This window comes from Myotis brandtii, unplaced genomic scaffold, assembly GCF_000412655.1.
Source record: "Myotis brandtii unplaced genomic scaffold, ASM41265v1 scaffold190, whole genome shotgun sequence".
Taxonomy (NCBI): Eukaryota; Metazoa; Chordata; class Mammalia; order Chiroptera; family Vespertilionidae; genus Myotis; species Myotis brandtii.
In genome coordinates, this window is record NW_005357076.1 from 2,240,285 (window position 1) to 2,268,048 (window position 27,764).

Sequence of the window (27,764 nt, forward strand, 5' to 3'; positions counted from 1 at the left end):
TAATTTTTTTTTCAGAATGATCCAGGCTATTATCTTCTCATCTAAACTTTAGATCCAATTTTTCTAGTTTAAAAGAAAAGAGAAAAGAAAAAACTTTGGTAGTTATATACTTACATAGTTTCGTAATGAAATTATATTTTAATGAAGAGATTATGGACATATTTATGGTCTTGAGTTTTCCTACAAAAGAATATTGTATGTCTGTTCATATCTCCAAGCCTTCTTTTCTGTTCTTCTAGAGAGTTATAACATTTTCTTTATAAAGATATTTTATATGGTCGTTAATGTATAATATTTCAATTTTATTTCCTTTTATGCTGCTTTTGTAAATGGAGTCTTTCATTTAAAATATTTTCTAACTGGCTTTGTTTTAATATTAAAAGGCTAGTGATTTTTGTAAGTGTATTTTACTTCCTCACTGAATTCTCTTAATCTTTCTTTTAAGTTTCCAATTGTCAAATCAAATAAAATAATTTGTAAACATGATAATTTTGTCATGTGTTCCATTTTCATGCCTACAGTTTCTTTCTTTACCTAATTCCATGGGCCAGTATTTCCAGTAATAATGATAATAGTAGATGTAACAGATACATTATGTTGTCCTTGTTTTAATAGTAATATCTCTGTTTGCCCATTAAGTTGGATGTTGTCATTAGACTAAGATGGATAGATTTTTATCATATTAAAGAAGCATACATCTATTTTTGTATTTTTTTAATCAAGAATGTTTATTAGACTCCACCAAGATGGCGGCATAGGTAAACACCGGAGACTGCTGCCGCAAACAACCACTTCAAAAATACAACTAAAAGACGGAACGGACATCACCCAGAACCACAGGAAGGCTGGCTGAGGAGAGACTCTTCAACTAGAAGGAAAAATAACAGCACACCGAGGCTCAGAGGAGGCGCAGTGTGGAAAAAACTCAGGTGCGGAGGTGCGCGCGCAAAGCGGGCTGGTGGCTGAGAGCGCGGTTGTCGTTTTCGGTCAGGGGGGAGTCTCAGACTCTGAGCTCCAGATACGGGCGAATCGCTGGGGACTCGGACCCAAACGGGAGAAGCGGGAGTGTCTGGCATCAGTTGGAAGGCAGCTTTCCCTCCGAGGTTTGCAGCGGTTCCGGGGGTTCTGAGAAGCAGAGCCTCTGGGAACAGGACTGAGGGCACCATAACGGCTCCCTCCGCCCGCCCTGCCCTGTTGATCCCGCCCCGCCCAAGCCCTGCACAGAGCCATTTGCCGGTTTGCCTCAGGCAAAGGCTAGATTAGCACCTCCCCAGAGGACAGAAGTTTTCAGCGGCAGACACAGCTGATTCACACAGCCAGTCGGCCTGGTGGTCAAATCCCTCTAGTATTAACTACAACAATCAAGGCTCAACTAGAACAAGACTGCGCACAAAGACCACTAGGGGGTGCACCAAGAAAGCATAAAAAATGCGGAGACAAAAAAACATGACAGAAATGGAGGATATAGAGCTAAAAAACGCAATTTTGAGGGCTTGCAATAAACTTCTGGAGAGCCTCACGAAAACTAATGAGACCCTCGATGCTATGATAAAGAAACAACTAGAAATTAAGCATACACGGTCGGAAATAAAGAATATTACACCCAATAGCAGACCAGAGGAGCGCAAGAATCAAGCCAAAGATTTGAAATGCGAAGAAGCAAAAAACACCCAACCGGAAAAGCAAAATGAAAAAAGAATCCGAAAATACGAAGATAGTGTAAGGAGCCTCTGGGACAGCTTCAAGCGTACCAACATCAGAATAATAGGGGTGCCAGAAGATGAGAGACAGCAAGATATTGAAAACCTATTTGAAGAAATAATGGCAGAAAACTTCCCCCACCTGGTGAAAGAAATGGACTTACAGGTCCAAGAAGCGCAGAGAACCCCAAACAAAAGGAATCCAAAGAGGACCACACCAAGACACATCATAATTAAAATGCCAAGAGCAAAAGACAAAGAGAGAATCTTAAAAGCAGCAAGAGAAAGAGACTCAATTACCTACAAGGGAATACCCATACGACTGTCAGCTGATTTCTCAACAGAAACTTTGCAGGCCAGAAGGGAATGGCAAGAAATATTCAAAGTGATGAATACCAAGAACCTACAACCAAGATTACTTTATCCAGCAAAGCTATCATTCAGAATTGAAGGTCAGATAAAGAGCTTCACAGATAAGGAAAAGCTAAAGGAGTTCATCACCACTAAACCAGTATTATACGAAATGCTGAAAGGTATCCTTTAAGAAGAGGAAGAAGAAAAAGGTAAAGATACAAATTGTGAACAACAAACATGCATCTATCAACAAGTGAATCTAAGAATCAAGTGAATAAATAATCTGATGTACAGAATGAACTGGTGATTATAATGAATCAGGGACATAGAAAGGGAATGGACTGACTATTCTTGGGGGGGAAAGGGGAATGGGAGATGCGGGAAGAAACTGGACAAAAATCGTGCACCTATGGATGAGGACAGTGGATGGGGAGTGAGGGATGGTGGGGAAAAAAGAGGAACCAATGTAATAATCTGAACAATAAAGATTTAATTTAAAAAAAAAGAATGTTTATTAAATTTGGCCAAAGCCCTTTCAGCATCTATAGAATTATGCCTTTCATCCTTAGATCTTTTAAAACAATTCAATAAGTAAATGAATATCCCGATACTGAAACTCCATTTCATATTGAGAATAAATCTCACTTGGTCATAATGTTTTACTCTGCTCTTTATACTTTTGGGTGTTGTTTATAATGATTTTATTGAGATTTTTGTACATATATCATAATTGAATAAACTAGTTATTTTCTCTGAAACCTTCTCAATTTTTATGTAAAGGTTTAAGTACTTTGTAAATAGAATTTGGGAGTACATACTTATTAATCTGTGCTCTGGAATGGTTGAAATAGCTTTGGAATTTTCCCTGTGGTGTACAGGAGCCAGCTTGCAGGGGCTCACAGGCCAGGTTGTGCACATCTCTCAACTACGCATAAAGTAACATCACGTCTATAGCTTGAAATCAGTCACGGTGGGAATATTCATGTCACAGAAATTGGTAAACACCACAGATCTGAAGTTTTGCTTTTTTGTGTTTGTTTGTTTGTTTTTCAGAGACCCAATTGTTAAACATTGAAAAGAGTACTGCTGAGTAATTTTCTCTCCTAACGTTCGATGAAATTTCCCTATAAATCCACCTAGACTTTGTGCTTTTTGGGGGTCATAATAGGTATTTATAAACTTTATTTTACCTCTGGAAATCAATCTGTTTGACAGTTTGGGAAAATTATATTTTCCTTGAAAACTACCCACTTTGATTTAGAGTTTCAGATATTTGCAGAGGGGTGAACAAAGTTATAGTTCTCATGATCCCTTTAATTTCCTCCTATTTCTGTGACTTTCCTTTCTTTTTGCATTTTCTTCAAATTTCCTTGATTAGCATAGTAATTTAGATTTTCAAAAAATTAGCTTTCAGATTATTTATTATACTTCTTTGCTTTCTATCTTACTAATACCTGGTTTTAGCTATGATAATTCATTTCTTTCGGTATACTTAGTTGAGTGTATTTTGAATCAGATGTTTAATTTATCTTTTACATATTTTCTTCATTAAAGCTATAGATATATACATGTATCCTATATAATAAAGAGCTAATATGTTAATGGTTGTGACTCCCTCATGCCATAATGACCGATCAGCAGGAGGCTGCATGTGCAGCAGGCGCGTGGGTGGGCGGGGCTGTGTGCGTGGCTAGGTGCACGCAGGTGGGCAGGGACTTGACTCTGGAGGACTTGACCAGTTTCTGGCCCCCACCAGCGCAGCGGCCACGGGCCTTTTCTGGGTCCCGTCTCTGGCAGCGGCGACGGGGGCGGCAGCTGTGGACTCTTTCTGGGTGGGAGGGCAGGGCTGCATGTGCGGGGAGGCAAGCACAGGGAGGGATTCCGGGACTTGTGTGATTTTACGCACCGGGTCACTAGTATATATCGTATATGTATATGTATAAGAAGTATATGTACATGTATATGTATAAGAAGTATATGTACATTTATATGTATATATAGTTAAAGCTGTTTTCCTCTGAAAATAGCCTTACATCTATTTATAGGTTCTAATAGGTAATCGTTTCATTATCATACTTCTCTGGCTATTCCACAGTTTGGGCTTGTATGTTTTGTTTGACTTGAGATTTAAGAATATTCGAAAATTTCTGGGTAGCTGAGCTTTCTGCAATCTAATTTTTAAATCAATTTTTAGTTTTATTACACTGTGACCTGAGAGTTTTTGTACTACTTCTAGTCCCTGAAATTTAATGAAATTCTGTTTGTGACCCAGTATGTCATTATTGTACAAGGCTGTATTTGCCAAAAGGGTCAGAGCAATATTTCTGGTTTCACATTCTCTTCTAGAACTTTGCCACTCCCCATCAAAAGGTGGAGTCTATTCTCCCTTCCCCTAAACCTAGGCAGGACTTTTGTGACTACCTTGATGAATAAAATGGAGCTAAAGTAGGTCATGATAGACAATAGGACTTTTGCCTGGCTCTTACACTCTCTCTAGGGCAGTGGTTCTCAACCTTCCTAATGTCGCGACCCTTTCATACAGTTCCTCATGTTGTGGTGACCCCCAACCATAAAATTATTTTCATTGCTACTTCATTGCTGTAATTTTGCTACTGTTATGAATCGTAATGTAAATATCTGATATGCAGGATGTATTTTCATTGTTCGCGACCCACAGGTTGAAAACCGCTGCTCTAGGGCTTCTTGCCCTTAGAGCTCCACCACTATGCTATGAGGAAGGCCTTATCAGTCTACAGCGGAAGACCACATGGGAAGGAACTGAGGCCCCAACTGGTATTCAGCATCCATCACTGAGTATATGATTTTTCAAATAATTCTAACTCTCAGATTTCAAATCTCCTACCGAGGCCTCAGATATTACAGAACAGCAATAAGTCCTTCCCGCTATCCTCTTTTGGAATTCCTGACCCGCAGAATCTGTGGACCTAATAAATGTCTTGTGCTTAGAGACCTCCTAAAGCTGGTCTGACATGTTGAAACTCCCACATTTATTTTGGGCTGGGATAAAGCTCTTTGATCCTGCCCTTCTATCCATCTTGCAGTCTACATACTTTCTGATCAACAGCACTACCCCTTCTTGTTTTCCAATTAGTTATGGTATGAGTGTGTTTTCCTCCCCAATAAGGTGTAGTAATATTGTTTCTATCATTTCTGCTAACACCTTAAATGGCTTCCTGACTTAGTCACGCAAATGGCCTACAAGATGCTACAAGTTCTGGCCTTTGATAGCATTTTGACTTGCATCTACACTCTTCCTCCAACCCTCCCCTCCCCACTAGATGACTAAGTCGAGCCACACTGGCCTCCTAGCTCTACTTCATGTATGCCAGTCATGCTCCTATCTCAAGACCGTCCACTTACCCTTCCCTCTGCCTGGATGACTCTTCTCTCAGATATTCTCAGGTTTCCATCTCTCACCTCCTTCAACTTATCACTCCAATGCCCCTTTCTCAGTGCTGCCTTCTGCAGTGAGACTCAAATGATCAATATTGCCTTGTTTTCATCTTAGTACTTATCTCTAACATACTATATGAATTTCATTTTTTTATTTTAGTTATTGAGCCTTTCAATAATAAAATGTAAGCTCTTTGAAGTCAGAATTTTTGTTTGATTTATTCATCTCCTATCCCTAATGTTTGGAAGAGTGTTTGGCATACAGTATGAGATCAGTGGGTACTTTTTCTAATTAACGAATACATTTTTGGAAATTCAGAAGAAGAAAAGGAGGCTGTGGAACATGCTCATTATGCTATCTTAGTTTTCCTTGTACTGTACAGTTTCCCAGCTACTCCAGCATTCACTGCCCTGCCTACCCCGTTCTCGGGGGGACCTTGACTATTTGATTTACAGACTGTATGAAGTAAGTCCTAGAAAGATTCCAATGAAGCAGATGAAGAAAAAATAAATTAGACATAAAAAGGAAAGCTCTCTCTCGAGAGAAGAAATTTGTGGGAGAGGATGGTTATATGGGTTTCTTTAATCAAAACCAAAGTGAGGGACTGCATCTCATCCTCTTTGACTAGCCTTGATTTGGGAGAAACTGATGAGGTATAGCAAGATAAATAAAGGAATAAAGAGCTAATCCATAAGAGAGAAGGCTGTTTTATTGTTCTTACACAGATGTCTGTCCTTACAACACAAGATTTTTTTTTCCTTTGGGGTGAGAGTGGGAAGAGGGGTAAAAGGGCAATTTAAATTGGAATCTCCAGGCAGTCTGTGTTTTGGAATTAGTGTTGCATTATTTTCCTGGCTCCCCACCCCCTCCTGTCTCTTACTGAGAAACATTTGCCCTGGAACAGCACACAGAGTTTTCATTAGCATCCCTGAGGATAGAACTCTGACCCCACAGACTAAGGAAGCTACAGATGGAAAATTCCAACTTGCTGTACTCTTATGTTCATGCTAATGTTTCTGCAGAGAGTATTTAAAGAAACAGATGCACAGGAATAATAAAGTTTTGAGGACTAAGAACTCTGACAACACTGGAGTGTTTTTCCAGGATGGCCTTATATCTATCTGCACTTGTAGAAGTCCAGAGAGGTCAAGGTGAAACAGGGTTTCATTTTATGAAGCCGTTGAACTAGCATTGACACAGAGAGCCCCGGATCTGGGTTTCATATCCTGCCTGGATTTGGAAGTCGTGTAACTTTCATTTCACTTCCTTCAGTCTACATCCCTCAACTGTCAATGACGGATGAGCATATCCTTCAGTAAAAGCCTTGGGGAGCGGTGATTTCCCAGTCTCCCTTGACAATCCACACCCGAGTTCAACAACAGTCATCCTTTCCTTACATCCAACCAAAACATGCGGCACCACTGTATTTTCGGCCCCTGGTCACTCCCCTTGTATTCTGTGTAATAAGGAAAACTTCTCATCTTTTTCTTAGAATAACTTCATCCTGGATATAAATCCTCAAGTGGAAGATATATAAGAGTATACATTCCACAAAGCCAAATGGTCTCAACCTCCTCCTCTTAATATGCAAACAAAAGTTATATTTTATTTCACCATAAACATACCTCACAGAGGAAAAACTAACTGGAGACAGAATAATCATATATAACCCCTGTTTTAAGGTTACTTCTCACCCCCCTCCCCCACAGTCCATCTAGATTATAGCTAGAAATTCAACAAGAATTCCACTTGGTCTGTCCATGAGTCCTCTTCCACACTAGCAGGGAGAGTTCCTGCAGCTTTGTTAGCTACACAACTGGCTCCATTCCAGTGGTGGCTTTAGATTGTATATAGTCAAGTACATAGGAGCAACAACTGGGTGGAAATGTGTGAGCAGAGAAATAGGGGATGGAAGATGTGTTTTGAAACTGAATTTCTCTACCCAGCACACATTGTTCTTCTCAGTTTGAGGGTTTACATGAGGTGACCAGGGGAAAGAGCCCTTAAACAATTGGAAGTAGAAGGTGAGGAAGCATAGCCCCTTCTTTATACCTGAATAAAAACAAGTTAGCAGTGGCCACTCCCAAGTGATATGATAAACCCGGCTTTCTCCTTCCACCTATTTGTTCAATTCCGCTCTCACTTTCATCCAAGGCTGCCTCCCAAGCCTTCGTTCTTCACTCATCTCGCCCTTCTCTGCACTCCTACATCTAGCTTGGCCTCTGCTTTCTATGTGCAGGCCCTTATTTCTCCACTTAGACTATAGGATTCCTGAAGGCAGAGCCTACAGCTTCCCTTGCTTCTCCCACAACCACAATGCAGGGTTCCTCTCAAGGAAACATGGCTGGGTGATTGATTGAAGAAACAGAAACAGGCCCCTGGGGTGATCTGAAGCATATGGAATTCTGATTAAGAGAACTAAAAAGTCAGAAAGCCCCAAACCACACCCTTTATAAAGTACACACATCCCAACAAATCCAAGGTTATTGGAAAAGTAACAGCCCTCTCCCTGAAACAGCCCAACCAAAACTTTCATTAGAATGGATAAAGAAGCGAAGCAGTAAATATTAATGGCTGGGAGGGGAAGCCGAGGAGAGCAGGCTCAATGAGCAGGTGTCCCCCTCACTCAATCTTAATCCACTTGCAGCCAACAACGTCATCGCTTGGCCTTCTTGAGCTCACCGACAGGCCATTTTTCATGATTTTACCATTTCTGGCCCAATGCAAACTTTTTAATTAAATGTACCACATGATTCCAGATGTTTGTTTATTTGTTCCAAAAAAGGTTGTAAAATCTCTACATTAGGAAAAACCTGTGGCAGGGCTAAAGCTTTCTACAAGAGACAGGGAAATGAGGAAGTTGGAAACCCTGGGACTGGGAAGTTAATGCTGGGCAGAGCTCTCAGCAGAACAATCTAGACAAAAAGCATTGACTTCACATACCTCTTCCTTCAGAAACCCAGGATTCAGGAATCAAGCACATCGGGCACTTATTAGTTTATAAAAGAATGTAGCTCATCTTGAGCCAAAGACTGGAAGGGAAAACATTTTTGTGGCTGCTTTGCCTGCTTATTGTATGTTTGTTGCTGTTGCCATGAGCTCCACTATATAAATCCCAGAAGTCTTCCATTTAGCAGACAAGATTATAGCTTATGCATGAGTAGTAGGGGAGAATCTTGCAGGGTATGTCAGGGGGGGTGGAGGGGGTACAGCATGGGTGTGAGAGAGGGGATACAGGCAGGGACCACGGCTTCTCCGCACACACCATGCCAGCTTCCTTGCAGCCTTCTGCTCTCGAGTGCTCTCTATCCCTACATAGAATCAGTCATTAGGTAGGTCTGTTGCATTTGCTACAGAATGTTGCTCTGTAGCACCAGTAACTCCAGGTCTTCATCATCAAATGCTAGATTATTTTAACATTAACAAAACTGATGCTGGACTCTACATTTTAGTTTCCAAAGCCAACTTCAGAAATGCTTTGAAAAACATGGGGACAAAAAGCATTGATTGACCATTTTTCTCTGATGCCCAAGCTAAGGAGAGCCTGCAATCAGACCATCGGCAACCTGGAGCAGCCCCTCCATAGCGGCCATGAGGTTTCCTTCACATCACCCCACCTTCCTGGCCCCAGCTGCCTCCCCCATCTGTTACTCAGTTGTTTCCTACATTATCTTTGCTACAAACATGCTCTTTGAAAGCAATAGAGTCTGCAGTCACATAGCCTGGTGTCAAGGAATAGAAAGCTTCTAAAACTGGAACAAACTCCTTTCAATGCCATCCCACAGTGGCCTCCTAGAGCCCAGGCTCTTCTTTCCGATCCCATGCATACTGCTTATAGATGAGTAATCCCTTAGCACAGCTTTCAATCAAATCTAGGAGCCCCTGGTTGTTCAATAACGGTTATAATGCAAACCTGCCCTACATGAGTGACCCTATTTCTGACTTTTTAAAACTGGGGCCCTGCTTCCGGTCAGTTCTATCTGTTCTTACCCCTGTGCTTTTTCTTTACCCACTTCCTTTGTATGGAATGTCCTTTGCCTCCGACCTACCCATGCCCTACATGTTCTCAAAACCCAAAGCCAACATCTTCCACCAGGCCTGACTATTCTAGCCTTTGCTGGTTCCTATCTTTCCTAAACATCCATAGCACTTACACCAGCTTTTACAAGTAAGGCAACTCTTCATTATATCATACATAATATCTTGTCTGGTTAGCACCGCTTCATTTTTGGTATCTCCTCGATCAAACCACAAATTCCCGGAAGACAGATACTGTGCCCTCTTCTTCTGAATTCTCCACAAACCCTAACAAATACTTTGTACACAGTGGATACTAAATAAAGACATGCTGGAGAAGTCCTTGGTTGACAGTGCTGAGAGCAATATTTATCCTTTCAGGGGTTATGTTTGACCAATGGAAGGGATGGAAAACAGCCCATGACTAAAACTTCAAGACATTTAGAATCTTCAAACCTGTCAATCTCATACCCTCCATTTTTTTTAAGAGAGAGGGATATGTTGTTTTTTGTTGTTTTGTTAATCCTCACCCAAGGATATTCTTTTGTTTCCATTGATTTTTTTTAGAGAGAATGGAAGGGGGGGTAAGAGAGAGAGAAATATTAATCGGTTGTCTCCTGCATAAACCCAGACTGGGGCCAGAAATCAAACTTGCAACCCAGGCACATACCTTTGACCAGGAATCGAACCTGAGACCCTCCAATGAGCAGGCCAATGCTCTAACCACTGAACATGCCAGCCAAGACAGCTGAATATGTTGTTGTTTTTAGTACCATTTTTTATTTGCACTGTCAGAGGAAGGGTTATTCTTTTGACTGTTCATCCTACAGAAGTGAGGTGTGTTACTGTGGGTGGGGTGGGGAGGTGATTCTAATATTCCCTCCTTATTTAGCTTTTGAAAAATAAGAACCAAATTCCTAGCTCCTTTGTGTGCATGAGTGCACCACAGTTCTGCCTGAAGAGTAGAAATAAAGCAATTCCAGAGACTGCAAATGAACGATCATCCTTGGAGAAAAAGGATAGGAAATGGACCCCTATGGATTTCAAATGCTTGAAGGCGGTTGCTTAAAGTTCCTGGCTAGAGTCCACGCCAGTCTTGGTAATAGTCTAACAGATTCATCCATCTTCAGATTCCACTTGGCTGGCTCTTCCATCACTGCCACCTTCCCAGACAGCGCGCGCACATGCACATCTATCTATATATGTGCGGAAGTTTTAATCTACCCCACTCTCCATTCCAATCCACCCAGCCTGCTTGGTACACAGTGAAGCTGTTGACCCTGCAAAGCAGTAGGGAGATGAATTTGATGACCCAGACTAGAGTTTTTAAACCATTTCAGCAAGGTCTAGAATCAAAGGAAAGTACAATTTATTCAGCACTTAGTAAAGTCCTTTCACTGTGGAACAGAACGCACACACTGAAAATAGACTCCCGCTGCCACCCAGATAAAATAAACCTGTCAACCACTACTGTCAACTCACTAGTCACCTCGATTAAATAAAAGCAACTTCAGCATTTCTCAGCATCTGAGAATTCCACCAAGATTATAAGCCCATAAAAGCATTATGAAGAAAACTAAAGTAATAGGTTCTGTTGATAATGTCGTCAGAGGAAGGTATTTTACATAATTAGAAAATGCTAATAATAGCTCTGCTCAAGAAACCAACAGATTCACCACCACCACCATCCTCACCCACCCACACACATACACTTACACAGCAAAGCCATATCATGAAGTCTGAGAGAAGGTGTCACCAGAAAGAGACCGGCAGGTCTGCCCCAGCGTGGTCTAGACTGTGCGGGTTCTTGACTTCATGTAGAAAAGATTTCACAACACAAGTCCACGCAGTTTTCAGAGCAACATTTATTAAAGCTGGGGACAGTGAGACAAAGGAAGGGCTTAGAATAGAAGAAGCAACAGGGGAGAGCCTAGGTGTTGCTGCTTTTGCTCTCTAGAATTGTTATAAGGAAGAAATGAGCCACGTGGGGCTGTGTAGACTCACTCAGAAGGAAAAGTCACAGTGGCAGAAGTGAGCCAAGATGGAGCTGCTGTTAGCTCACTGAAAAGTCAGAGAAAACCGGGCCTTAGAGGCATGTTCAGGGATTAGCCTGGAAGAAACTGTGGCTGCCTGCTGCTCCCCTGGTTGTGAGTCTCATGGGGACCCTTAGAGTTTAGGAGAAAGAGAGCAAAAGTACACACCTGAGAAAAATGAGGGGCCGGGCTTGCTCCAAGGAGAGCATGCTGGCTTGCTTTATCTTGAGGGTTTTCTAAAGGCAAGAATTTTAGAGGAGGTCTCAGGGGAGGTCTCAATGAAATATTCATCAGCTTTCCAGGTATGTCCTTCAATATACTGATTCATCAAAATGAGCATCTAGAGGGGTTCAGGTCATTCTCTGGTCAGTTTCACCTTCAAAGAATGTCACCGAAGAGGGACCAGGACCAAGGTGGGTCTGCCTCAGCATGATCTGGAATGTGTACTCCATTTGCTCCTAAGTGGCCTTGGTTAGGGAAGGTAAGACATTGCAATATATTATCTGGCTGTAAATTGCTTGGCCAGTTTGTTCAACTCTCTCCGTTTCCCCATTCCATTTGCCAAGGAATTTTCCTAGCTTCTTACTATCCTGCCTCAAAGGGAGCCACTATTTGGCAGGACCCACAGATGAAATGTTCCTCCCATCAGCGGGAAGAGCCTAGGTGTTGCTGCTCTGGCTCTCTAGAAATGTTATAAGGAAGAAATGAGACACGTGGGGCTGTGTAGACTCACTCAGAAGGAAAAGCCACAGGGGCAGAAGCGAGCCAAGATGGAGCTGCTGTTAGCTCACTGAAAAGTCAGAGAAAACCGGGCCTTAGAGGCATGTTCAGGGATTAGCCTGGAAGAAACTGTGGCTGCCTGCTGCTCCCCTGGTTGTGAGTCTCATGGGGACCCTTAGAGTTTAGGAGAAAGAGAGCAAAAGTACACGCCTGAGAAAATGAGAGGCACGGGCTTGCTCCAAGGAGAGCATGCTGGCTTGCTTTATCTTGAGGGTTTTCTAAAGGCAAGAATTTTAGAGGAGGTCTCTGGGGAGGTCTCAATGAAATATTCATCAGCTTTCCAGGTATGTCCTTCAATATACTGATTCATCAAAATGAGCATCTAGAGGGGTTCAGGTCATTCTCTGGTCAGTTTCACCTTCAAAGAATGTCACCGAAGAGGGACCAGGACCAAGGTGGGTCTGCCTCAGCATGATCTGGAATGTGTACTCCATTTGCTCCTAAGTGGCCTTGGTTAGGGAAGGTAAGACATTGCAATATATTATCTGGCTGTAAATTGCTTGGCCAGTTTGTTCAACTCTCTCCGTTTCCCCATTCCATTTGCCAAGGAATTTTCCTAGCTTCTTACTATCCTGCCTCAAAGGGAGCCACTATTTGGCAGGACCCACAGATGAAATGTTCCTCCCATCAGCAGGTAGGCCTTCCTTACCAATTGCCAATGTAATTTTCTCCTCCCCTTGTCTCTCTATCTCTATCTCTATCTCTATCTCTATCTCTATCTCTATCTCTATCTCTATCTCTATCTCTATCTCTATCTCTATCTCTATCTCTATCTCTATCTCTATCTCTATCTCTATCTCTATCTCTATCTCTATCTCTATCTCTATCTCTATCTCTATCTCTATCTCTATCTCTATCTCTATCTCTATCTCTATCTCTATCTCTATCTCTATCTCTATCTCTATCTCTATCTATCTCTACCTCTATTTCTCCCTCTCTCCACCCCACAGCTTTCAATACACTTTGCATAGAAAAAGCTGAATCTGTCATGTTCCTATGAACCTTCAGTGAATCTGTGATGTTTTTGGAGAAATCATCTGATGGTTGGCTTCCTTGAAAGACTACAGTGAACACTTGAACAACCAAAGTTTGGACTGCACAAGTCAACTCATACAAGGATTTTTTAAAAATAAATACATACAGTACTATAAATGTATTTTCTCTCCTTAAAACATTTTCTTTTTTCTAGCTTATCCTTGGTTAGGGAAGGTAAGACATTGCAACATAATATCTGGCTGTAAATTGCTTGGCCAGTTTGTTCAACTATCTCTCCGTTTCCCCATTCCATTTGCCAAGGAATTTTCCTAGCTTCTTACTATCCTGCCTCAAAGGGAGCCACTATTTGGCAGGACCCACAGATGAAATGTTCCTCCCATCAGCAGGTAGGCCTTCCTTACCAATTGCCAATGTAATTTTCTCCTCCCCTTGTCTCTCTATCTCTATCTCTATCTCTATCTATCTCTACCTCTATTTCTCCCTCTCTCCACCCCACAGCTTTCAATACACTTTGCATAGAAAAAGCTGAATCTGTCATGTTCCTATGAACCTTCAGTGAATCTGTGATGTTTTTGGAGAAATCATCTGATGGTTGGCTTCCTTGAAAGACTACAGTGAACACTTGAACAACCAAAGTTTGGACTGCACAAGTCAACTCATACAAGGATTTTTTAAAAATAAATACATACAGTACTATAAATGTATTTTCTCTCCTTAAAACATTTTCTTTTTTCTAGCTTACTTTATTGTAAGAATACAGTATATAACACATATAACATACAAAGTAGGTATTAATTGACTGTTTATGTTATTTATAACATAAACAATAGGCAATTAGTAGTTAAGGTTGGGGGAGTCAAAAGTCATAAGCAGATTTTTGACTGTGCAGAGGGTCAGCACCACTAATCCCTGTGTTGTTCAAGGGTCAACAGCAATCAAAATATTCCAGAAGATAGAGGCAACAAATAAGCGATGCTACCTCAGTCACAGGGTCTCATCTCAAGCGAGGCCTACCTGGCAAAGGCACCCAAAGCCATCGATTCCTTATTCTACCTTTTTAATTGGTCACTGGGAACCAACAAGCAATAGGCTGAACTACTGAACTATTAAGATAACCTAAATAAATGCACTATTTTCCTTGAGTTTTTACTATTATTCTGTGTAGATTTTGTTTATTACGATCAAACCAACTTGGCTTTCACATTTCCTGTGGGCTGACATGGCAAGATGGTAGGAGTATAAAAAACAGAAAATGGTTTAAAAATTGGGTGAAAGAGACAGATTGCCTCCGAATCCTATAAGCCTAAAACAAATTGTGCTGAACAGTCTGGTTATCGAGCAGCCCCATCTTGAGCCCTCCCGGAGGTATTCTGTTGTTGGCATGTAGTTTCTCTGGCCAACATCTCCCCAACCCAAACATCATTGTCTACATCACCACATCTTCGCATGCATCCATTTAATTTTCTGCTTATTCATTTCACTTGGGCTGATTTAAATAGTTGGAGCAAAGCACTTTGTATTTATGGCTTCTGTGAAAATACATTTTATGGCAGCGCAGGCTAAAACTGTTTAAAAAATAAACATAAAAAACGCTCGCAGTTTTTCTTTCTGTCTTTTTCTTCTTTTTTGAATGGTTCACATTGAGCTGCTTCATGGAGATATACAGAAAAATCAATTGCTAAGCATAAAATGCAATTCACATTAAGGAAACTGCAAACAATAACTAATTATGATAAGTTGCTATGTAAATCACTCTCTGACAGTCCCAGCAATCAATTTCAAACACAAATAGACCAAGCCCCTTGTTGGAGAAGAGGATAGGCACCTAACAACTGTGTCAATAAACAGAATGGCAAGATTGCCAAGGATGGATAGAGGCAGGACAGATATCATCTCCAAGCAAGTTTTCATAGCAGATTTCCTCCTGGTTTCTTGCTTGCTTTCTTTTATACATTTAAATTCCACTTTTTGATATGACAAGCTAACTAACTATGGCCCATCTTCAAGACTATATAAGCATAGGGAAAAATTTAATAATTTAGAGATTTTTATCGCGCTCACAATTACTTTGCAAAATATTTGTGCAAATAAACAGGAATGGGACCTTCAACATGATAACTGTTGGTGAGGTAGGATTATGGTAGATGTGCTGGATTGCACATTTTAACTAGGTATTACCACCCCCTCTTCTAAGTTCTCTTCTGCAACTCAGAAGAAAACCTGAAAACTACATTTCCCAGAATTCCCTTGGCACACAGTCTTAGGTTAGAGTGGGCCAAAGAGAGATACTAGAGTAAGATTTGGAAATCCAGAGAGAAGGAAGGGCAGGGCAATGTATAGATAGCCCTAATGTTTGAAGCAGTATCCATGTGAACTTCTTGAGAATCGCCCCCATTTTTGTGTAGATTAGAAATTCAGTAGGAGATTTTTGGGGGTTCCTGAGATACCCAGACTGATACCTGAGACTCTAGGTATCAGTTTCCCTGAGTCAGTCCTTCCCTGATTGTGTAAGACTCCCATTCCTTCATAATTTGCATATATAGTGTGTCTTCTATTTTCCCTGTCTCAATTCAGACTGATACCATAGCATTTTCCTCTCTGGTTTCTCAAACTTTCTCTGTGCCAGACAGTAAAACCCTTCATAATTTGAATATATAGTGTGTCTTCTATTTTCCCTGTCTTAATTCAGACTGATATCATCGTATTTTCCTCTCTGGTTTCTCAAACTTTCTCTGTGCCAGAACTGATAGATGTGTAATTTAAAAGAAGGGGAAGGGAGGGATATAACAGGCAATTATTTTGACAAAAATAGGCAATGCCTGCTTCTCTGCAGCCTTAGCACAGGCTATGGAAATCCACCAGCAGTGGACATTTCCAGGCTGTGCCCCTCTTCCCTCCAGCACAATGCCACAGTCAGTCCTGCATTCGCTTCATATGTCTTGTGTGAAGGACAAATGTCAGGAGTGGCCTGGGAATCAAGGACAGGGAGCTTCAATTTTTTCCCTTGCCTCTGTTAGTGAGTGACTCAGTCTCCTCTAGAAATTCTTGGGTCTTCCTCTGTTAAATGGGAATGATAACATTCCCACTTTATCGGGTTGTCTTAAGGATGACATGGTCTGTGCTCCAAATAGAAATGTCTTCCCCAAAAGACACAATGGTCTATATAAATGAAAATTCTACTTCTAAAAGCCACCAGATAAAGAGTGGAAATATGTCCCGTGCACATGGCGTATTTAGAGACATTTCTCCGACAAACATTTCACCATTCTTCATAACGTGGATACCCACATATAGTACGTGGACTGCCAGTCAGTAGCAGCTGAGATCACTGACACAGCCCCATGTCCCTGCACTCTGAAGACATGCTCAGGCCTAGAGCAGAATTTTCACAGAGACTCAGATGGAGCCTTCTAAAACCTTAACTACAGCACAACCTGCATCATATTGAGTGTTCAGGCCCTTCTTTGAGAGCTTCTGTTCTAGTAAAAGGTTCATTAGCTGCTTCCATTTGTCCTACTCCCTTTCTACTTACTATCATAACACCAGAATTTAAAAACTATGACATTAAAATAATTATCTACTCAAAAGTTATGTAATGTTGCTAAATGCTGTCTGGCACTGAATCAATAGACATGGCTTCCGTCCACAAAATCTGGGTTTTTGAGAGCAGCAGAACTGTGGTCTGAGGTACACACGGTTGGCTATTCCCTTCGGTATAGATGGGTCCTTCCCCATCATAACACCAGAGTTTAAAAACTATGACATTAAAATAATTATCTACTCAAAAGTTATGTAATGTTGCTAAATGCTGTCTGGCACTGAATCAATAGACATGGCTTCCGTCCACAAAATCTGGGTTTTTGAGAGCAGCAGAACTGTGGTCTGAGGTACACACGGTTGGCTATTCCCTTCGGTATAGATGGGTCCTTCCCCAAGGAAAGATGGGTCCCTTTTCTCAGATACAGTCAAGCTACCTTGCAGAGGTATCTGAGTTACTGACTTTCCCCCAGTTGTCCATCACTTATCATTTACTGAACAAATATTTTCTGAATTACTATTAAGTAGGAGGCACTGCATATATAGTGGTGAGCAAACAGACACAATCTCCTCCACTCTTCCTAAGAGCTTAAAGCCTATCTAGGAAGACAGTCCCTGCAAAGGTAAACCCAACCTAATACAAATGTGCAGGGTGGGATCAGAGAATCCTCCTTGGAGCTGTGATACTTAAGCCGATACCTGAAGAATGAGCAGGAGTCAGTAATGTGAGAGGGGAGACAGGTTCAAATCTGTACAACCCCTCAGGGAGCTTTCATTTATGAGAAGTTCAAGATGTACCTTTACCTGACCTCTGTCAGACAAAGCAGACTAGGAACAACTGCACTAAGGAAGATATAGAAATAAACATTATAAGTACCTCAAGAGGAGAAAAATAAAAACAGATAAGGTCAGAAAAAACTTTCATCCAGGAAGCAGGAAGTACTGCACATCACTGGAAAAATAGAGTCCCCTATCTCTTGACCATTATCCTGGGCCCTGACTTTTCTTACATTTGAATTTAGAGTCCTTAGGACATGAATCTTAGGCCCATCAAACTCGACATTGGAAGTTACATAAAAGGACAAGTAAAGGGGAAATGACATGTATCAAAAAATAGCAATTTTCACATGAACTACTGCCCGATAGTTTGTGTACTTGTTGGTGCGGAATGAAAAGAGATTGGGAACTAGAGGAATCAAACATTATTTGCAAATAGAACTTAAGGTTTTATGGACCAAATTTCAGATCCATGGAGGATTTCACCTGGGAGAGAAGTGATGTAACCTGCCTTCACAGTGTGAAAATAGTTATCTGGGTAAATGTTTGTAAGCTGTTTCCGTGAGGGTATTAATCAATGGCACTCAAATAGCTTGCCAATTCATATGATCAGAAATTTAGAATAATTTTTTTTAACTTAAATATTTTTTTAAAAGATGACACTAAGTGGTTTCATTCTGGGTGCCAAAATATATGGCTTTTCCCATTGGTCATTGTATGATTCCTGCCAAGCTGAAATATATCAGTCTCATCTTTTCCCCACATAGATCAGTCCAATAATTTGGCCTTACTGAGCCTCTTTGCCTCGCTCTTCCTGGTTTCCTCATGTCCAAAGGCCCTAAAAACCTGGCCATCATTTCATGATGCTTTCTTGCTTTTTCCACCATCCATTGTCCTTAGCACTGATCAGGCACCATGTGCAATAAATGTATAGAAATGTTCTTCAGTAAAATCAAGACACCAGTTGTTGGCTTCCTTTAAATAACATTTTCCCCATTGATGCTGGGCTCTGATGTCATCTAAGAGCACCTATTTTCACTCTAACCACCTTAGGCAAAAATTTCCATATTCCAAATATTACTCAAAATATCTTCAAAACTTATTTTCTTATATCCCATCTCTTTAAGGTTCAGATTTATTACTTGACTGTTACAATGACAGAGGATCTTTATCTTATTCATGATTAACACTTATCTGATGGCATCCTCCTATTGTGAAATCTCAATTTCATGGACATATCAACCTTTACAAGGAGTCTGAGATTTCAGTTCCTATGCAGTGTATTCAACAGGCTATACACAGTAAAATCACCTTCATCCAACTACAAAACACAAATAGATAAACCCATGATGATATGATGCTAAGGTTAATTTGTTATTCTTTCTAGATTAGGCATTACTATTATCCTAGGGGAATTTGAAAAATGTCTCTAAAGAGATGTGTTCAAAACCTTCATAAGGACATTTAGTGAAGGAGACCAATTCACGCCTCTTAAAATATAACATGTTGGCAGCAATTTATTCTACCTGACTTGGAGCAAAATTGATTTTTCACAAAATTGACATGCAATGAACTGTATCACAATTGAACCCTAATGGAACAATGTATATTTAAATGTAGGAAAGTTCTACTGTGCCCAGACCACAAAGATGCAACACAAGCCCAAGTCGCAGACAACAGGAACCTGGCATGACCTCTGGACCATTTTCTACAGAAATGCGCCATATGCCCAGAGCCCACATGTTCTCAGAGGACCAGCTCACCCCTCTCTGGGCATCTCTACAGCCTTTTCTCCTACCCACTGACTCTTCAGTGTAGCTGGGATGACAAAGCTGGACCATCCTTACTAAGTGACCACTGCATGGACAAAGGGAATTTGCTGCTTGGGGAAACAATTTTAAAGTATGCAATGCCCTCGGTCTAAGCCTGTTCTTACTTACCCTTGGAAGGTAGGTTCACAGTTAGGAAACGTGGCTGTAGTCATGACTGGGCTAAAAGGAGGTAAACAGGTTACACCACAGGGCCTCATCCTGTCCTAACCAGTTCCAACAAATGGGATCACATAGTCCTTGGCCTAAGCAGCCAGCTTAGGGATAAGACATTTTTAAATTATATTCCATACCGACTCTAGAGATGGCAGTAGGAATTCAAGGCTTTGGAAAAACTGGGGAAGCCAAATTGTTTTGGGGATCAGAGAATTCAGGGAAAACTACAGATTGATTCTCTTCAATATTTCCAGGCAAATTGAAATTCCTTTTAGCTGTCATATGCCGTTCGTTTATTTTTAAATTACAGATTTCAACTATTATACTCCTAAACAATGACACTTTTTCAAATATTAGTGAGCTTTCTAATTTCTCTTCATTCCTTTTGCTGGAGGTAATTGTCTTAGTAATTTTTAAGTACTATAAACTCTTTAAAAAAATAAAAATTCACCAAATTATATTATACCATGGATCTTAGTAATTTTTAAGTACTATAAACTCTTTTTTTAAAAAAAAATAAAAATTCACCAAATTATATTATACCATGGATTTATTTGCTTTCCCAGTGGACTGCCACTAAATTCTGTTTAATATGAATTCAAGTTGCTAGAGCTGACAGGTATGGTTTTCTCATTAAGGACTGAAAAGCACTGTGTTCTTGCTAAAGTACTGAGGCAGCAGTCACAGGCCCAGAGCATACACAGCCAGGTGTCCTTCCCTGAAACAGAGGAGAGCAAGAAAAGCTGTGTTCCTACCTCGGTGACTGGTGAGTTCCCTGGAAGCAGAAGGCAGGGGTGTGTAGTGGCACTCTGGAGGGGCAGCAGCGCTGTCACTGGAAGCCTGCATGATAAAAGCAAATATCAAGGTGAAGCAACACCAAACACTAAATACCTTCACTTACCAAACATGTCTCCTTAGGATCTGGGTTTGCAGAAAACAGTATTGACCGAGACTCTTCTTAGGAAGCAAGAGTTGTCTGCGTTGAGGTGAGATGCTGGTGAGTGTAGGGTAGACTGCAAAGCTTTGAGGAGCCTATAGGAGGAAGGGCTCTGAGAGAAAGGGGCTATTTGTTCATTGTGCTGAACTGAATGAAAAGGGAGAAAAGAGAGATTGAAGGCAGGAAATGATGCAGACTTAGTTTTCTGTCATGTGCCTTCTTCTAGTAATTCCCACAGATTAAATGCTCACTGTGAGTAGATTTCTATGGAAACCAGTGAAGAAGGGAAAAACTTGGCTGGTTTACGTGGGCCCAGTGGCCTGGATGAAGACTTAAGAATCCACAGTATGAAGTGATCATGTGAAAGGATAGAAGCCATAACAGACAGTGCAATCGGGGTTGCTGGCTGAATTTCACAAGAGAAACCCAAGTGAAATTGGAATATATATATAATGGTTATCAACAAAACTCTGCTATTGCAAGGCCTATAAGAAAATGATATGAAATATGTCTATGATGATGCTTTTTTTTTAATTGTACAAAATAGCTCTTTAACCATCAAACTCTATATAGGGTGTGACCCAGGCTGCTAACTCTCTCTTTGCCTTGCTCTACTTCCAAGAAGGGTAAGGCAGGAAGAAAGGACCACGGCTGTGAAGTCAGTTGTCACTTAGAACCGATGACCAGTGTCACACTCAGAATGTGGCTTCTTACAGCAAAAGCATCACCCTTGCAACTCTCATTGAGACTTTTGAATCAAATGCTACTTTTTTTTTTAATATCCCAAAAGAAGAACATCTGCTAGGATCAAAATTCTAAGCTTACAACCTTTCAAAGCTTCATGAAAAAGTAAATTTCATTAATGCTACATTTTTCCTTCTGCAAGAGGAAATACATTCTATGGGATATATTTGCCCTGCTAGGAGCAGGCCTTTCCTCCAAAGAGATTATCTACATTATAGGAATCAAAACTAAGTCGGAGATTAGGCCTACTTGCTAGAAAAACCCTTTAACCCCCCTTTCTGACCTTTGAGATGTTTGATTAAGCAGCTTTCAGTGGAGACTTGTATAAAGAGTTCTGAATGGTGCGAGATCGGAAGCTCTGTCCCTAAGGTGGAGACAGATTTCAGGTAGCATTACTTCTCTCCAGCTTCAAGGGAAATACATGGTGTTTAACCTTGATGCAAGGATATGGGGTCCAGAAAGATAAAAGTTCAGTCACCAAGAAAAATGTTTTAAAAAGGAGATAAGACTTGCTAGGTACTACATCATTAGACATCGAGGATGCTGCAATGATATAAAAGGGGTCAGAAATATGATTAAAATTCAAATACTAGAGTCACCATGTGTTTCTCCATTTGCATTCAAGGTCTCCTGTAATCCCTCTGTGATGAATGAGACACAAGGACAGTGTTCTGAAAATGACCTCTATTCCAATGCTTGAGGCAGGACATATGGGCTGGGGTACGGAGGCCGTCTTTCCACAGATCTACCACACTTCCTTTCTAAGAGGCCGAAGCATCTTTCTCTGCCAATGTTTCTGCTCCACCTCACTGCTAAAAAAGCCTAAAATTCCAATCTGATTCTTAGGTTGCTATATTGTGATATTTCTTAGTACTTTTATTCTCAATTTGGGCTGTTGACAATTTAATGACAGCTTTTCCTAAAATTACTGGAAGAAACTACCTTTCAGCAAGTACCCCTGACTGGGCAAAACATTAGAGCTTTGTAACCAAGGATAAAATAACTATTTAGTTTTATTTCCAATTGTAGTCAAAGCAAAAATTGTGCAGCTTGAGTTCTGTCTTGCAGTCATCATTCTATGCCTACCATTTAATTGCTTTTCTGCTCAGTGTCCATTTATAAACTCAAGTCATGGAAGAGAATCCAGGAAAGAACAATGTTGCCAATGTTCTGACTTTTGGTGGGACTTCCATGGCCAGATGTTTAAGAAAACTACCACCAATCAAGACTCTAAGTACCATGCCTTGGAGTTGGCTTTTATCAGAATGAAGCCCATGTAATCGCCTCATAGTGATATACACACTTAGTCTCTAAATGTTATGCTTACAAGCATGATTCAGAAGAACACAATTATCACATAAAAGAAATGGACAAGACAATGTCTTAAGTTCTATGCTACCTGTCTAAGAATAAAGAACTCCCCTTAAAACTGAAGCAGTATAACTATAGTATAACAGTGATGAGATAATAGAAACAGAGGTGGGGTGATTTAAATAATGTGGATTTAACCTAGATTAAGAAGATATGCCTAACTTGAGGACAGAGAAATTTGGGTAAATCCACATCTTCATAACTACAAATACTAGTACTCTCCAATCTTTGAGTCCTTACCAAATTTCCTAACTACCTATGGCAAGAATTATACTTTTACATTTTACTTTTTAAATCACTCCTGGTAACGGATATTTACAAAACATACAATAAAATATTAGTATCCAGAATGCATATGCCCCTTATTAAATTACAATAGAAAACTGGACAAAGGAAATGTCAGGTAATTACAAGAAGAGAAAACCTGAATGGTCAATAGATAAAAGAGAAGATGGTCAAATTTACTAGGATTTAAGGGGATGCAAATTAGAACAACAAGACAATCTTTTTCATCCATCTCAGTGCAAACTTTTAAGTCTCTCAAGTGCTACAGAAAATAAAAGAAAACAGAATTCCCATCTTCTCATTCCTTGCCAGCAGGAATGTTCATTGGTTCAAATACTTTGGAGAGTAATTTAGCAATATGTATAAAATTGAAAATTGGGACAGCAATTCCATCTAAAATATACACTATGAAAAATTTCACTCAGGTCTGTAAGGTGGAACATAAATAATGCAGCATTATTTATAACAGAACAAATTGGAAATAATTCAAGCATCTGTCAATGAGGAAGATGAATAAGTAAAATGTTGTATATCCATATGCTGGAATAATATTTAGTATTTAAGAGCAATAAACCTGATTTATCCATCTCAATTTGAGGAGGCCTGAAAATTTAATGCAGAGTGAAAGGCAAGTTGCAAAATGATAAATGTAGTATAATATTATTTATGTAAATATGTAGTTCTTTGATCTCATGTGTATCTGTAAACATTTAAAATTATAAAAGTTATACATTAAATTCATGAAAATGGTTGCCTCTGCCAGTCAGTGGTCAGAGTTATAGGATTAGAGCTAATGCAATGGGGGGGGATTCTCTTTTCTATATAAGGTTTATTTATTTTTATTTAGAGATGACTTGAAACAAATATGTCAAAATATTAGAAAATTACCAAATTTTTAAAACTTTTATATATTTTTAAAATTTCTCCAAAATAAACACAAACATTGAAAAGAACAAGGACTCCTCTCTGATCCATACAGTCCTATGTTGATATGAACCCATAATTCGAGGAAAGTTTCTCCAACAATTTTCCAATACTTGCACAACATGGACTAGGGCCATGTCTGGTTAACTTTTTGTTATGAAAAATCTGTTTCTTCTAAAGCTATTGAGTGTGACAATAGAATGGGAAAAGCTGATAAATAATAGTAAAGGCTTGGAATCCTCCTTCCAGGCTGGTAAGTCCTTCTGCTTCAGATTTGTCAGAGCACACTGAAGGTTTCTGTACTCTTCTCCTACTCACAGTTTGAGAGTTGCTAATGATTTTTTAAACTCACATCAATAATGCTAATAGTCACTAATATACTGCACTCTGCCATTTCCATAATGCAGGAAGGAAAGTAGAACTTTGGCAACCTCGTTGGAAAAAATTCAAGGAAAGTACAGTACATTCTACAAGAGACTTGCAAAGTGAGAATTTCACTCAGTGGTTACAGAAAACAAATGTCTTCGGATGTGTGTGTAAAATGCAAGCCCCTGCCCATTGGGTGCATTCCATGGAAACCTGCATTCCAGTGGGTATTTCTGAACATCACGGATGCCCTGAAGGAACATGATACAGACCACAGGAGAAGAGATTTGGCAGGCTTCAAAACAAGAAGGGGAGGCTACAAAGTTGTTTAATAGTCATAAATCTCCTACTATTTTTCACAAAATACCATCTAAGACCACAGCTCCACAACTCATTCCCCATCACTCAGCTCAAGTGGAGCGCTTTGGCATGCTCACTCACCCTTAAATCATGCACCACATAAAGTGATCCTGGGCCTGGGAAATTTGTCAGCCTCTTTCAAGTAAAAGCAATCTTCACTTTTCATCACAATTCATTCCCTGAAACTGTGGTATAAAGCTGACTCTTCTAAAAACATTTATTTTCTCTCATAAGAAAAAGGATCACTCATTTTGTTATCAAGTATTTAATAACCACCTACTAATATGCCAAGCCTTGTGCTGGGAATACCAAGAAAAGTAAAATAAGGACCTTGGTTGTATTCCTGACTCATAAAAAAATTATATCCATGATTAATACTGGTTAATAAGAGTCACCAACTCATAACATTACCCCCTGCTCTGCATTATCACAGAACTTTGTCCCTGACCTCTATTATGGCACCTGGACACATGAAACAGTAATTATGTCCTTGCTTTTTTCTAATTCAAGTTAACAAAGAGCTTTCAAGTTTAACTGTATTAACTTCCAAGATTAACTATACTATTCACCCTTGCACCCAACATGTTGCCAGAAATACAGAAAGAAGTCAATGCATGATGCTTGAATGAATAAAACATTTTAACGGCAAAGACAAAACCATATACCACGATCATAATTCAACACAAAAGTGTGAGTCAAGTTGCCAGAATCAGAGGCAAAGACTTGCCAGCCTGAAGGTGGAGCCTTCCAACCTGCTCACAGGTCAAGGCACTGTGCCTTTCAGTGTGAAGCAAGACTGAAAGACTCCCACAGATGTACTGGGCATGAGAGGCAGGGGTAGGAGGAGGATTAGCTGTGTCTTGTTCAGAGCAAGAAGCCAAAAATTTGGGGGAGGGAGGAAGGTAAGGTAGGATGAAGATGAGTCACTAACCAGGGAACCAAGAGAGAGCCCAAAGGGACAAAAGGCAATGTTTGGGCATTTGCTGAGCATTGTGCTGAGTTAGGGAGCTGAAGGGAAATCCAGACCAGAAGTCAGTCAGTCAGAGGTAGAATGCAGGGAAGGGCTGTTCCAAAGGCTTCTCTGGACTGGGAGCCCTTTGTGGGCAATAGCCTGGAGCTTCCCATTATTTTTATCTGATCTAAAGGGGGTCTAGTTCTGCTAGGGCCTAAAGTGTCATCAGTTTCACTGTAGTTCAGAAATATTTATGGATGGGAGGAAGGAAGGCAGGTAGGGAGGAAAAGAACCAGGAATGGAAAGAAGGAAGAAAGGGCATGGGCATCTTGTGGACTTTTACAAAAATAATCAAATCATAAAATGTCAGAGTTTTAGAAGACCTCACAAATCATCTAGAGCAGTAGCTTTCAAAACTAAGTTTAGCAGACACTTATATAACAAGAGAAAACAAGAATAATCTAAATATCGGGCATTATAGGAATAACCATAATTTCTTATTGTAACCAAATGAAATTATAAAAAAGAAATATGAACAATAAAATGGCAATAAATACATATCTATCAACAATTGAATCTAAAAATAATTGTACAAGGAATCTAATGAACAAAGTAAACTATGAATAAAATAGAACCAGAGGCATAGAAACATGAAACAGACTGAGGAATCTCAGTGGGAAGTGGGGAGGGAGTGGGAAGAGATAAACCAAAAAAGTTATATGTATACTAGAGGCCCAATGCACGAGATTTGTGCAAGAGTAGGCCTTCCTTCCCCCGGCTGCCAGCATCAGTTTCCCACTGGCACCCGGGACCCTGGCTTCCCTCACAGCCCCGGCTTCATCCAGAAGGTGGTCCAGAAGGACATCTGGTCCAATTAGCATATTACGCTTTTATTATTATAGATATGCATTACCTATGGACACAAACAATAGGGTGGTGAGACCTGGAGTGGGGTTGAAACCAGGGAGGGGAACAATGGGGGATAGTGGGGGCAAAGGGGGATATCTGTAATTCAACAATAAAGACTTTAAAAAAAAGAAAAAAGAAATATGCAAATATTTTATTATATAATATTAAGTGAACACAGTAAATATTAAAAGTGTATATGCTTTAATTTTTAATGATATAAAATTTGTAATAGGTAAAAGTTAATAAGCAAAGATTGAAAGAGTTTTGTACCAATGTGATTTATGGCTTTGGCCCTTTGAGGCCAACACAACCAGTGGTGTCTGGAGTCACACTGTACCAGCTGTGTTAGTTATTAAACAGCCATTATTTAAAATTAAATTATATACACTTACAATTAGATAAATTATATTAAAAGTAAAGGTAATATAACTCATCATGTACTTTTATGCTCTTGAAATTATTTGTGTCTATTGTATCTACATAATGAAAATGCTGTACAATGATGTGCTATCTTACATCTCTTCCCAAATTTTTGGTGATGTCATTTTGGTAGCCTGACATCGGCCATGGTGAGACTCTTTACCACAAAAATTGGCAAATGCTACAAATTAGGGATTGATTTATTACTTTATTGATTTCCTAAACTTAAGAAAGTAATGGGGAAAATGTTAATGATACAGATTAATCTTAAAGGTATGTTGTAGCTTCAGCCATTACTGCGAATAGCACACACACAAAAAGAGGACGTATTTTTCCAATATTAAAAAAAATGTATCTGATTCAGTAAAGAAGTTGCTTATGTCATTGACAAAAGAGTAAAGTTCTGACTTACTTAATAAGGAAGGGAAATAGCTGATATTCACGTCAGAACTACATTTGTTTATCAATTGTAACCTTAGATTGGCTATGGATACATGAGTTTGGCCAAAATTATTAAAAGTATTATGTGAAAATTAATTGGCTCAATGGAATTTATAACAAAAAGTACTATATTTAAATTTTATTTGTAAATTGTGCATTACTCATTCTTTTTATACATAAAAATTTCAATAAGATCATGTACACATAATTTTTCTCCAGATTACTGGTTGTTGAACATTTACCAACACACCGCTATATATAACCCTTATTAAGTAACATCTACAGCATTTTTGGGGCTCTGGAAAAAAAGGGCTATTTTATGCTCTAGGAATGAAAAGAGTCTTAAGAAAAAAGCTAATTAAGCTTCAAGGATTGTGTCCTTGACTTATTTACAACTTGTATATCCTCTGCTTCTCTCTTTCCTATGCTCTGATACCTTACTAACCAAGATTTAGAGCCAG

The 27,764-nt window shown here is 39.8% G+C and overlaps 1 protein-coding gene across 3 annotated transcripts in view; it reads right to left on the minus strand.

Moving 5' to 3' along the window:
* LOC102245006 (chromosome unknown open reading frame, human C10orf11) overlaps positions 1-27,764 on the minus strand; it is a 1,043,798-nt gene that overhangs the window by 193,224 nt on the left and 822,810 nt on the right. For all 3 annotated transcript variants that reach the window (XM_005864646.2, XM_014538350.1, XM_014538351.1), the window contains one exon: positions 20,350-20,434. In XM_005864646.2, the coding sequence (XP_005864708.1) occupies positions 20,350-20,434 (85 nt within the window). The remainder of the gene's footprint in view (positions 1-20,349; positions 20,435-27,764) is intronic.